General features: G+C 33.3%; 2 protein-coding genes across 5 annotated transcripts; one reads left to right on the top strand and one right to left on the bottom strand.

The window, feature by feature from the left end:
• Nucleotides 1–5,864, top strand: LOC107630901 (DDT domain-containing protein). 4 transcript variants are annotated; one of them, XM_016334185.3, is made up of 11 exons: nucleotides 1–180; nucleotides 1,242–1,373; nucleotides 1,578–1,750; nucleotides 2,611–3,029; nucleotides 3,164–3,245; nucleotides 3,615–3,961; nucleotides 4,124–4,563; nucleotides 4,703–4,856; nucleotides 4,935–5,096; nucleotides 5,188–5,276; nucleotides 5,458–5,864. In XM_016334185.3, the coding sequence occupies exons 2-11, from the start codon at nucleotides 1,261–1,263 to the stop codon at nucleotides 5,606–5,608; spliced, it is 2,130 nt and encodes a 709-aa protein (XP_016189671.1). In that variant the 5' UTR covers nucleotides 1–180; nucleotides 1,242–1,260; the 3' UTR covers nucleotides 5,609–5,864. The 4 variants fall into 4 exon arrangements, with proteins under 4 accessions (XP_016189671.1, XP_016189669.1, XP_016189670.1 ...); XM_016334183.3 differs by having other exon boundaries at nucleotides 5–366; XM_016334184.3 differs by having other exon boundaries at nucleotides 47–258.
• A 1,388-nt stretch (nucleotides 5,865–7,252) lies between these two features.
• Nucleotides 7,253–10,971, bottom strand: LOC107630902 (GroES-like zinc-binding alcohol dehydrogenase family protein). The gene is made up of 8 exons (XM_016334186.3): nucleotides 10,402–10,971; nucleotides 10,192–10,327; nucleotides 10,009–10,078; nucleotides 9,826–9,919; nucleotides 9,413–9,626; nucleotides 8,321–8,462; nucleotides 7,856–8,026; nucleotides 7,253–7,564 (listed from the first exon to the last, which is right to left on the bottom strand). Exons 1-8 carry the CDS (start codon nucleotides 10,676–10,678, stop codon nucleotides 7,373–7,375), a joined length of 1,296 nt encoding a protein of 431 aa, XP_016189672.1. The 5' UTR covers nucleotides 10,679–10,971; the 3' UTR covers nucleotides 7,253–7,372.
• Nucleotides 10,972–13,879: the final 2,908 nt, after the last annotated feature.

The raw sequence follows: 13,879 nt of genomic DNA, 5'->3' as shown, positions 1-13,879 counted from the left end.
ACACATAAGGAGGGAGAAAGAGAAAACGTGAGAAACTTCTTCGCTTGAAGAAAACACTGAATATACCAAAAAAAAAAAAAAAAAAAAAAAAAAATCAAAACGAAAACATACGAAATCGGAGCCAAAACTCTTTCGTTTTTCCCCTTCTCCCTCACATTATTCTCGCCTCCAACATTCACTGTAAGATCCTCTCCTCCCTCTTACTCTGTTCCTCACGCACATACACTCTCTCACTAGGCAACTTTTGACCGTTTTTTGGTAAGTTTTTTTCAACTGTTACCAATTTGATTCTGGCGGGAACAAAGTTCCGTTCGGTGGTTGCCCATTTCTGAATTTTCCCTTTCTCTGCTGATTTCAATTTTCCTGGTAAATGGAGGATGGCGCTTTTTTATGTTCTTGCTTGTTTTTATTCTTTTGGAACATTCGGTGTTACGTTATATGCTTCTGGGAATGCGTAGTTTTTGTTACGCAAGAGTCTTTATTCAGAGATCCCAAAAGGGCACGTTCTAGGGTTTCACGTGGTTCCGCCGAATAGGGTTTTCTTCTTGGGAACCTGCTCGGTGCTTAGTGCTCTGATTTTCAGTGAAGAGCAATGCATAGTGTGCATTTCATGAGTAAAGATGTATTATTTATTCGTTTTTCTTTTGTGGGTATTGAAACCAAACGTATTGGACTTTCCAAACCTTTGTTCTCGGTCATTAGTTGGGTGCATTGCTTGTACAGTGCATCTTCGTGAAGGGGTGTGTGTATTTTATTTATTTTTTTCAATTTGTAGTGAAAATCTTTGTGGGTTCGTTTGTTTTGTCACTTTTGTTTCCGGGGGGGCTGTCTAGGGTTTCTGATTCGGAGACACATAGATGAATCGAAATGGCATGAGATTGCGATGTAGTTGAAAAACAAGTTTCAACGTGACATTTTTCTACACATTTTCTTCTAAACTGACCTTGAACATTTTCTTTTGGCTTGTTCTTAAGCTATCACCCGTGATTGATGATGGACACCAAATAGACAGAAAGAGAAGACAATTCTTTTTCTTCTTACAATCAAGGGTTACATTTTTATAGTTTTTGTAAAGAATGAGTTCAGCCAGTTAAAATTAACTTTTATGCTGAGGTTGATTTTGATTGGCATTCATGTTGCTTATGTATTGTGGTTGCTTTAGCTTGTTCAAGTTGTGCAAGAGTGTGAAAGATTTATGTGCCGTCAAATTCTCAAGCTGGGTGATTTTCTTTGTTTGACAGGACCTGAGATTCTTTCTCAATGCCTCTTCTGAGGAGAAAGCCTTTTTCCTTGGCTGATCCACCTAAGGACTTGAAGCCAGACGAGCATGTTTATCAAATTCGATTTACAAAGGAAATATTTCGAGATTATAAGTATCCTTTGTAGTAATCCTCTTTCTTTCTTTCTACCATTTCCCCCCTCTCTCAAACAACATGGTTAAAATTTAAATTTAATTTCTGTGAATAAGCATTTTGGACCAATTCTTGTGAAGTCCATTGATAATATATGTCTTTTGTGTTTGACACTCAATGCTAACAATGTGCTGATAATGACTAGTATGCCTTAACCTTAAGTAGCGATTATTTGAACCGTATAAATCTATATCGCCAGAGGATTTGGATGTGTAAAGTAACTGGAAAAACCAACTTGACTTATGAAGAGGCTTTGGTGTCAGAAAAAAGTGCCTCTGAGAAAGTTCAACAGTTTCCAAAAGAATTAAGGGCTTCTGTGTTAAGGATTATTCAGTACAGTAAGACTACTCTTTCCTGACTTCTGAGATGAATATATGTTGATATGTACAACAATATACCTGTTTTTCCTCTGGCATATTATATTATAGATAATTTCCTTTTGTCCTGCATGAGCAATTCTGACATTGTTTTTTTTTTTTTTTTTGTTGAATTTAACTCTATCAGTGCATATGTATGGTAGTGAGATGATTAATTTTATATACATTATATAAGCGTCTTCTTCAGAAAGTAAGATGACTGTGAAATGCATCTTTGCTTAGAATATAAAGTTTACTTGTAATCCTACAGTATCTGTTTGAGATTCAATGATTTTTTTTAATGAAAAATGTATTTTCTTGAATAAAGTACACCGGTGTAATTTGATCCTAACTCTATGCATTTGCATGGGATGCATCCTCTAAATTAGAAATTCACTTAACCATGTCGAGTGTGGATTTTTTGCCATTGATTGGATACTCTTATAGGGATCCATGCTAGGCCCATTTTGTCAATCAATGTTGAAATTCATACTTGACGTGGTCTAGTGGATATTCCAATTGAGAGGATCCCCGTCCATGGATGCATCTATTGAGTTCAGTTTTCATATATTCCTTCATTTGATGAAGTTTTGACCCACTGTGAGAGGTCCTTTCTATTTGTTGTAGAAAGTGGTTTCTAAATTCATCTGGTGGACAAGTATGCAAGACTTTGATTTTCTTGTGGAAATCCTTTGGAATTATGAACATTGATATGCTGAATATTTTCCTTGCAGTGGGACAAATGTAGATTCCTGTTTGATTTTGCATTTATATTGCTTTTCTTATAAAATATTTATTATTTTTCATGTGGTCGATTGCTTATGGATCTACTGGTTTTGCAGGTATGCTCCCTTTGAAGGATCTTGCTGATTTCATTGCTGAAAAATTGGAAGGACGTTTCTTTGTGGGTGCTGAACTGCATGGGAAGAAGGACAATGAATTATACCCCTGCAGAATATTAAAAGTCATCCCAAAAGGAGTTGAAAAATTTTATTATGAGGTAGCTTGGCTTGACAAAGACAAGAATATAGGTGAAAAAGCAGAAGTCAATGCAAAAGATTTGGTACTAAAGAAACCATTATTCAGCAGAAATATGTTGAAGTCTTTTATCCGGGAATCGACATATAGGAATGCTCCTTGGGTTTTACATGAAGAAGTGGCAAAAAATCATGGAATCTCAACTGACATACCCGAGGAGTTAAGAGGAAGAGTTTGCTTCAAAAATGGACTTCTAACCTGCTCCAAGAAAAGAAAAACTGAGGTAGACATAAGAAGGGAGATATGGTTCTGTTTCTTTTTCTATTCTGGTCGATAAGACAGGACACAGATTCTAATATATGGCTTGTATATTTTTTTAATAAATTTATTAAGTTATGTAAAATTTTTAACGTTTAGGAATCACTGGATGAAACTGAAAACTGTAAAAGGAAGAAGTTGGATGGGGCAGAATTTGATGGTTCTACTGAAGAGCAGCAAGGTACATTTAAGCAACTTTTGTTGCACCTTGATATGTTTCATCCTTTTATGTTTCATTTTTCTGTTTAATAAAGAAAATTTTTAATAGAATATTACTTTGATCTATTTTTAGTTCTTTCAGTCATTTTTCTCTATGTTGTCTTATACTAATATTTGTTGGAATAAGGTGGTGTGTTGCTGCAGTTTACTAGAAGGGAGGCTCGTGTATCTTAGTATTTTTTTTTCATGGTCTAGAAATCTCGATTGCCTGATGAAATTGTACACCATTACTCAGCTCTCACTGCATTTAATTCTTGTTTATTTTAAAATAATATAAGCTGCCTTGTGATTTTAGTTTTATCTGAAAGGTGGTTTCTCTCATATTTTCCAGAAAATGGTCAGCACAAGGTTGAGCGAATCAAATATCCAATTGATGATTTGTTAGTGAAGCCTAGTCCACATGATCCTGTTTTGGCTAATCGCCCTTCTCCATCAAGAGACTTCAATGTCCCCATGAACTGTGTAGGAAATCTCTTAATGGTTTGGGATTTTTGTACCACTTTTGGGAAAGTGTTGCACTTGTTGCCCTACTCTCTAGAAGATTTTGAAAATGCAATCTGCCACAAGGACAGCAACATTGTTCTCCTTGTGGAGTCACATGCAGCTCTTTTTCGGGTTCTTATACAAGATGATAGTGAATACACTGAAGCAGTGAAAAACCGAAGGACGAAGTCCAAGGTTACCATCTCATCTGCATAGATAATTTTTTTTTTAGCATAATCAATAAATATTAGTCCATATTTTATATCGATTGAAACTTTCTCCTCTTCTTTCTGGTATATTATTGGCTTATCCTGTTATTGTTTTGATATGACAATATCTTATTCCTTTTTTCTCCAGATTACAATGGTTAACTGGACAGAATATCTATGCCATTTTCTAGAAATGATCAATGTTCCTGAATTGCGGCAATGTGAAGCAACCATAAAACGGGGACATTATGGCCTTGTAGATATCAATGCTAAATTAGAAATCCTATATGAATTGGTCAATCGAGTGATTGAAACGACAATTTTTAGAGAGAAGTTGGGTGAGATTATTGAACAGAGGCATGTGCTTGGGGTGTCTAGGAGGGAAGAAGTGCTGGAAGATGCTAGGAAGAGAAGAAAAGAAAAAGAGATGTTGAAAGCTGAGATAGAGAGCAATGAAGTTGTGAATGGACATCACCTGAACAGTGAAAACGTCTCATCAAACAGTGATGATGATATACAGAATGGGCACATCGGAAAGAAAAGAAATGGAGAGATAGAATCATCTAGCGAAGACAATACAATTGGAAGGTTAGATTTTATCTTGGGTGCAGTTTCTTGATTACCTTTGTGCATAACTCAAGTCACCTATTTTTATATCTTCTCCTTGTGTTGTAGTTAATAGTTATGCATTTCACTTCTTTTCCCCGTTTAAAAATCCAATTTGCAGTTTGATCAAACACTCAAATCCTGCTCCAAAGAACATGCCTAAGTCCAAGAAGCCAAATTCAGAGCCGAAACAACCAACAGAAAATGGAAAAGAATTACCAAAGCAATTTAAGAGTGATAAGGATTCACCAGAGAAGAATAGTAAAGAACAGAGGGTGCTTCCTATTTCCTTGCTTAGATTGTTGTTGTCTTTTCTTTGAATTGTTCTTTTATTGAAATTTTTCATTATACAGAAAGAATATTTTGAACGTGAGATGGAGAAACGGCCTATTCGTAGAAGCCCATTAGGTAAGGACAGAAATTATAATAGGTATTGGTGGTTTCGCCGTGATGGAAGGATATTTGTTGAAAACTCTGATTCGAAGGAGTGGGGATACTACAGCAGTAAGGAAGAGGTACCAGATAAATATAGCCTGCTGCTTGCTATATTTGCATTTTCTTCATATATATTCCTCTCTCTAACACATTTGCCGGCATGCTTGGTAGCTTGATGCATTTATGGGTTCACTGAACTGCAAGGGTGAGCGCGAAAGGGCACTGCGAAATCAACTGGAAAAATATTATAGTAGAGTATGGTGAGTTAGACTTACTTTCTCATTGTATACTAATGATTAAGTTATATCTTTGTTGGTTGTGGCAGAACTGAAATATGATTACTGATGCAGTTAGATTTAAGTAATAGTTGAAGTTTCTATATTTTATCCATTTTCCCCCTCTGGTTGGTGAAATTCTTTTCCTCTTTTTATTGGCTTACAGTTCTGAACTCCAGAAAAGATCGAAGGATTTGATGCACAGGATTGCAGCGGATGAGTCTGTCCTTCGAAGGTCCACTCGAGTTCGAGCCCCTCCCAGGCAAAACCCTGCAAATGCTTTCCTCAATTATGTTAACAAGTGGAAAGTAGATTAGATGATGGCGCATCTTTCTAACCGTTGAAAAGTACAACTTTCAGTGGAGAATATTTTAGGGATTAACTAGTTTTTTCCTATCCATTTTTAGATGAACGAGCACATGCTTGTTTCGGAAATTTTGTACATGTCCCATTTTTAAATAATAGCAGAGTCAGATTGGTACAAGATTGCCTTTAACTAATATGGTTTTTTGAAAATGTAGAATGCACTTCACAGTTTTTTAGTATATACGAAAAATAGAAATTAATGGTCAAGGATTTTATTAAGATGATGTATGAGGGTTATTATTGTCTCATTAATTTTATTTTTACTAGTGGTTTTCAAGCATTTCGTACTTGTCTGAAAAAATTGGATTTCGTCTTAGAAGATTTAAATCAGAAGCTAGTTGTTGAGAGGAGTTTTAGAGGAATACGTTTTGAACATAAGCTCTTATATAGAATCTAAGTTTGATAGGCAAAGGAAAAACAATAATACAAAAGTGAAAATTTGAGAAATCGTCCTACCATAAGTAAAGTATTTTAGGTATCTTAAGTGTATTATGCAAGATAATGGATAAATTAAAGATGTAAAAGTGGCGGAGTGTGTTAGCCTGTTTTTTTTTTTTTTTTTGGTGACTATTTGCCTGTTTGGTTTTATATGCGAAGAAAAATATCTTTAAAATTTGAAATTTTTTTTTATTATATTGTCATTAGACTGGCTATGTTATATGGACCAGAGTGTTGGACGACAAAGGGTGAACATGAACATAAATGCGCATAGATGAGGATGTTATGATGGATGAAAGACCATATGTATGGACAAAAAAGGAATGAAGATATAACAGAAAAGTTTGAGTAGCATCTATTGTAGAAAAGATTATAGAATCTCGTCTTAGATGATTTTGACATGTGGAAAGAAGATTAACATTCAATTAGACATGATACATGATAGAATGCAATGCCATCGTTTGATCTATATAACCAACTCCACCTAATGAGATGATTTTCGTTGTTTTATATAATCGTATTATCTTATTAAATTAGATGTAGTAATTTTTAACCCTTGTATGATACATGCTTTGGAATTTTAAGCATGGTTGCGAGATTAGACTGGTAGAATTCTTTCTATATGCTTTTAAAAAAATGAGTTCTTTTCCTTTTGAATTTAAGGTATTGATTTCTTCCATTAATTTTGTTGATGTTGATCTTGCGACTAAAAATTGTTGGTACTAAGAATGGTCTATTCACTCTGCCCTCCCCACCCCCCCCTCACCCCCCAAAAAAGGTTTGTTTTTGTTGCTTACAGTATTTTTTAGTCCGACAGGTCAAAGATAAATCCGTCGCGGATTTGAATTTCATTTAAGAATCTACCACTAGCCAATAAATTGCTGCATGCAAAAAGCGAAATTCGGACTTCCGACATTTGTTTAAGTAGACGAATGAACTGACCACTTGACTAACTCAAATTGCTTCATAATTTTCTGACATCGTACACAGTTTCGTAAAGAAATGAATAGATATTATATAGCAAAGAAGCGAAGATAACACATTGGAAGGGGAAATCATGTGTAACCCCTTCTGGTTTTGAAATATGGTTTGAGACCATAACTATCAGGTGCCAATTAGGAACTTTCAGGAAAAAACTTGATAGAAGCAAACCGGCATTAAAAGAATAGGCCCTTTTTATTTGAGCATGTCATCTGACTGCAATTAGTTTTGTTTATCACAAGATCATAACACAGCACAGGACCCCAACACCTTGCAACAGTGCTTGGAACATTGGCCTAGTTTATATCTATGACAGCTCTACCAACAATGTTTCCTTGGTTGAGATCTTGGAATGCTTTGGCTGCCTCCTCAAAGGTGTATCTTCTAGAAACAGCATGCTCAAGATTGAATATTCCTGATTCTGCTAATCTCATTAACTTTGGAAGATCTTGCCTGGCTCTCCCTCCATACGACCCTATAATTTGTATCTGCTCAAATACAAGTTTAATATGCTTAGATGAAGAGATTCTTTTTCTCAAGAAAGGAAAAAGGGAAGAAACAACAAGAACAGAAGCCTTTTCCTGCATGTATCAAATGATATTCTATCAAAACCATTTTTTCATATGGAAGTTATGTAACTCATCATCAGATAGAACTCTTTTAACATGGCATACAAAATAAGCATTGATAAACGAATGGTAAGTTTCATTTCAAACTGAGAGCTACACCGTAATATTGTTGACAACAATAGCAATAAAAAAGATACTTAGACTGCACACCTTTCTACGAACAAGCCGGTTTATATCCATCTCACCCACAGAACCAGCTTGTGCCAGTCCAATCATCACGGCTTTTCCTCCGTCCTTCACGCTCTGTGTGCACTGGGCAAATGTCTGAGGTTTTCCCAAGGCTTCCACAGCAACATCAACACCCTTCCCACCAGTAATTTCCTGTGTGATTGTATTGATTTGAAAGAGTTAAAAATCGGAAGGTATAGACAAAGCTAATGACAATCTAATACATAATCAATAAGAAACCCTGTTTTCTTTTCATTCAAAAAAATACTCAGTAGATATTCTTCAACATTTTTACTGATGCAGAGATGTCATTCTAGAGATACAGAAGATCATGTTGCTTGGACAGTTTCCTAGTGGAATTTCTCACACAAGTACTCGTTCACAGGGATATTAAATTATTAACACAGGTAAATGTCAAACAACGAGGCAAAAGGGAAATTCATATACAATGATCTTTTGGATGGGATCTTCCTTTGTGGAATTTATAGTGTGAGTAGCACCAAATGTCTTTGCTTTTTGTAGCTTTTCATCCTGAACATCCACAGCAATTATATCTGAGGCACCAAATGCTCTAGCTATCTGCAAACAACTGTTAAAAGGGAAAACAAGTGTAGTTGATTAGCACCAATTCCCCTGATGTAAGAAAATGGCCAAATTAGAACATAAATATAAAATATTCTAGATTTCTCCAAATTCTTTGCTCACGATTTCTACAGCAATTTTTAACAGTTCATAAAATTGTGCATATAATCTAGTTAGATGTCAAATTTCCAGCAAATTTCAACAATTCATAAAAAAATTAAAAAAAAAATGGGGGTCATAAGCAATCTTGGCCAAAAAGTGATAATGAAGAACCAAATAAAATGAGTATGATACTTAACAGATGTGGCTGAGCTTCAATTTCAATCACACACAAACTGGCTACAAACTACTGAACGTGATTGTTGCCTTCTTGGTCTTAATTTCTCCTTAAAATAATAAGCAGAAAATAAAACAAAATTGTGGAATTCAATTCCTGTGGCAAACCAAGTAGCGAAGTCAAACCGCCGCCGTTATTTTGTGACTAAATCCAGCTAAGCAAAGTTGATATGATGTTTTCCCCAAAATCCACTTCATATATAAAAGCCAAAGTGAGTTTATTATTTATTTTTGAAGGGGAGTTTATTATTTATTTGCTCACGGGCATTGTCTCATTTCATTACTTATAAACCAAGTTTATTATTTATCATTTTTGTAAATACTAAATAGAATTTCTTTTTTCTTTAATTTGTGTTGAATACTATAGAGTGAAGTGATTTTGTGTGTAGTTTAAGTGTAAGGCAAGTGAGACATCATTATATAATGTTTTCTCTAATTAACTAGCTTCCACATTAATCAAACAAATAGAAAAAATACAGGACATGGAGATTTCAAGGGTTAGTTATTAATTATTAACCTGTTTTAGCTCAAGCAAGGACTATGAACACAACAAAAATAATAAAAAGCAAGGCTGAGCAAGATTCAACTGTGTAACATTAATTTGAAAATTGGTTCATTTACCTAGAACCAACACCCCCAGTTCCAATAACAGCAACAGAATCACCAGGACGCACCTCAGCCGCATGAGCCATAGCACCGTAAGCAGTAAAAACAGCACATCCTAGAATTGCAGATTCGCTATATGGCAATGCTTTCGGTAATACACACAAAGCATTTGCTGGCACAACACAGTACTCTGCAAGCCCTCCCATACTATACATAAATACTGGTTTTCCTATATAAATTGCAAACGATTTTCAGTATTCGGGTAACAAAAGATCAGATTATTAAGATTAGATATTCTTGCCATTGCAGAAAATAGAAATATGTAGTAGGTCAAAACAAATAATTGAGAATGTTTATATACAGGCCCTTAGTATGAAATTATAAAACATTACAAGAACATTTGCGAATAACATGGAAATAATACGAACCACTGCCTCTAAGAAATAATCGAGTTTCACCATCATATAGTGTTCCTTTTGCACGATTATAAGCAAAGAAATCTTCACATAGATCATCATGGCCCTGTATGTCATTTTAGAAAACATCAAGAGCAAACGATAATTCAGTTGGGATATAGAGTGGATTTTCTAAATCCATGGTTATATTAGTACCTTTGAACAATAGGAGCAGTTGCCACAAGGCATGATGAAGGACCCAACAACTCGAGATCCAAGTGGAAGCCTGAAATATGGAAAAATAATAACTGTTACGAACCAGAACATGATCAGACACAAAACACTAATAGGGAAACAGTGAAAGAGAGTGTTTGTTGAGAATTGTAAGCAAGTGTTGACCTTTCAATAATTTTGGGGTCCGAGAGAGGTCCATGTTCAACAACTTCACCAGTGATCTCATGACCCACAACACATGGACTTGAGAAAGGGATTTCACCTTTCAAAACATGCAAATCAGAGTGGCAAACTCCACAAGCTGCAAATGCATTCATTCATAATCACGACATTGGATTGATCAAACTCATAATAATAGTAATTGATTGAATATACCCTTGGTTTTGATGAGAAGCTCCCCGGCCTTGGGTCGAGGCATGTTGAACTCTTCAATGGTGAGAGGCTTGTTGGGTTCCCAATACACAGCTCCTCGCATGTAAGAAGGAAGTGCTGCACCGCCACCGCTGGTTTTGGTGTGAAGAAATGATGAAAGGGGGTTCGAAACACGCGCATGTTGTTGCTGACTCAAACACCAAGAAGAAGAAGAAGCAGAAAGAAGAGAAGGGTGGTTGAGGTAGCGGGTGATGCTCCTGCGAATTATGGCAGTCCCCATTTCCCAATTCCAGCGAGTATCAGTGAAGTCAACAATCAACGCAGGACGAATTGGAATGTGAAAACCTACTTGGATTACTATATACTTATGCTACTAATAATGTGAGTGCTTCTTCTTCCCCGATCTCTGTTACGACTTACGACACATCCAAACTTTACAAGTCACTTATATTATTATTCTAATAATTCAGGCCAATCTTCACACCTTGATCACATCCCACCCCCCCAAAACAATTATAGACAATAATTTGTTGAGTTTAATTTTGATGTGTTATAAGTTATTTTACATAATCACTTAGGACTTGTTTTGCCGAGCTTTAAAAAAAAAATTTTTTTTGAGTTTTTTTTTATAAAGATCTTATAAAAAAATAAAAATAATTTTATATTTAGATATTTTATAAATTTATTTATTTATTAATTATTTTTTAGTATAATAATATAAAAATATTTTTTTATTTATTTATTATATGAAAAAAATATTTTTTAAAAAATATAAATTATAATATTTCAAAAAAATAATTTTTTAAAATTTTTTTTAATATTTTTATTTTTATTATTAAAAATTTATCAAACACATTAAAATAAAAAAAAATTTATTAAAAAAATTTTTTTTTATCAAAATAGTAAAGCTAAACAAACACTTAATATATTTGTTTTTAAAGAATTATTCGCATGATATTTACGAAAAGCAATTATTTGTAATGATATAGTTGTTTAATTAAATACATATATAGTACTACTATTGCTATATTGTTAGTATCCTTGCTTTTATTAATAGGATTTTAAATTACTATACCAAATTCCTTTTTAATAACATAATATATGATTACTGCATATATTTAAATGTTTTTATATATAATGCATCAAAATTGACTTCCTAACTTCCTGTATTAGTGTTTTTTTTTTTCTCTCATAAATAATACAAATACACAAAGAAACCAACAAACTTCTTAATTAAAAAGTTAAAAGTTTCTTTAAATTTTTTATTAGTCTTTTAATGTTTTCAGTAGGGGTGCACATGATCCAATCCGATTCAAAGATTCGGTTTAGACTTAAATATTTTGAGACTAATTTGGTATGATTTTACTGAATCTAAGACCGGATAAGAATATCAAAAATAGATCCAGTTATTATTTAGGATTGGATTTGGATTAAGGCAAATCTTACTTCACCAGACCTATGTGTATCAAAGGGGACTAAAAAGGATATATATGTTTTAAATTAATTCCAATACTATATTATATTAATTATAAGTTTATTGTTTTATTTTTAATCACATTTGTTGAATTAGAAAATAGATCAAAGAAGTATAAAATTAGAATCTATGGATAAATTTAAGTTCAAATATGGTTATCAACTTCTCTATAACAAGTATTTTTTTTTTCTTTATAAATGAGTGCTTCATAATTTTGACATAAAATTTAGCAAGACATGGACTTCACCCGGTCGAGACCCGGTCCTAGTGTAGTCTGAAAGTGGTGTGATTTCACCGAATTTAGGATCAGATAAGGATCTCAAAAATAGACCCGGTCATTATTTAGGGTCGGATCACCCGGTCGAGACCCGGTCCTAGTGTAGTCTGAAAGTGGTGTGATTTCACCGAATTTAGGATCAGATAAGGATCTCAAAAATAGACCCGGTCATTATTTAGGGTCGGATCCGAATTAAGACGAATCTAGTTTCACCCGGTCCCAAGTGCACTCCTAATTCTCAGTAAGAGTAATCCATTTTTTATAAAGCTCATTATATCTTGTAGCTTCTTTGGCCAAGGAATCAATAACAACATTAACAAAACACAACATCCAATTAAGAAAAGCACGCCAATTTCTAACAAATATATGTTGAATTTTTTTTACAATATCTTTATCCAACACATGAACAAAGGCATTTGTAGCTTGTATAAAAAGAGCAATTTTAAGACAATCCGTTTTATAAATGACATTACAAAGACCCATCTCCTAAGCCAGAGTCATACCCTGTCAAATAGCAAAAAACTCTCCTCTAAGAACTGAATTAGACGAAAGACGACCAGCACAACATTTTACGCACTTACAAGCTGAGTTTCTGATGATACAACCAAAATCCGCTGCACCAATATCTCCCATAAAACTGACATCACAATTTATCTTGAACTTATTTATTAGTGGAACTACCCAATCAATCAACAAAGAAAAAGGGGTATCAACTTCTTGGACATGAACTGATTTGTTGAAATCTTGACAAGAATTATATATAAGGACTTGAAGCTTAGTTGGAGACCAAGGTTGATCAGAATTGAAAATGCCATTGTTGCGTCTTTGCCAAATCCACCACACAACAAACAAGAAAAAGAAATCGTTTTTTTTTAACATTTAAAGCAAACCAATCCTACAAGTTATACTTTGAAAAAAAAATTGAGAAAAAAAAGCCGATTCTATGTCATATATTTTTAGCCATACTGCAGTCATGCAAATAACAAAAAACAGATTCCACTCTATTATAGCAACGAGGACAAATATCAAAATTAGCAAAATCTTTTTTAGCTCGAAAAAACAACAGTAAACAAAGCATCATGAAGAACATACCATACAAGATATTTAATCTTCTTCATAATTTTACCCTCGAATGAGTTTCTTATTTCTTATTTTCATGTTTATTTTAGTTAAAAAATTCTCAATTATAATTATCTCATTATTTGCTAATATCTCAAGTTATTTTAAAATTAAATTCGAAGTTTTTTAGAGATTTCAAAAGCTACCTTATAATATAAAGAATAATTACCTAAAATAGTTTTTAACATTTATTTTTGTTAGATAATACAATTTTCTTCCGTTAGTCACTAATAATGACTGCTGACGTAGAATTTTAGCTCGCATATGTGACTGTTAAGTATCTACGTATGTGTTCTGGACAAATTAATTTTTATAGTGAAGTATAAAATAGTCCCCAAAAAATTTAAAAAAAATCTCAAAATAGTTCTTGAAAAATTTTAAAAATTCTAAAATAGTTTTTTTAAAAATATTTTTAATCTTTTTTAAAAATTATTATTTTATAATATTTTTGTTATTAACAAAAATATTATTAAAGAACATATAATAAACAAAGAATAAACAATAATAAAATATATACTAAAATATAATTATATTTATTAATACTATAATGTCATAAAAATAATATTATTTAATCATTAACATATGATATTTATATTGAGGTGATACAGAAA

This window comes from Arachis ipaensis, chromosome B3 (assembly GCF_059453495.1).
Source record: "Arachis ipaensis isolate K30076 ecotype BB chromosome B3, ASM5945349v1, whole genome shotgun sequence".
Lineage (NCBI taxonomy): Eukaryota > Viridiplantae > Streptophyta > Magnoliopsida > Fabales > Fabaceae > Arachis > Arachis ipaensis.
Note: the sequence above shows the minus strand (reverse complement) of the source record. Positions and strands in the feature narration are given on the sequence as shown.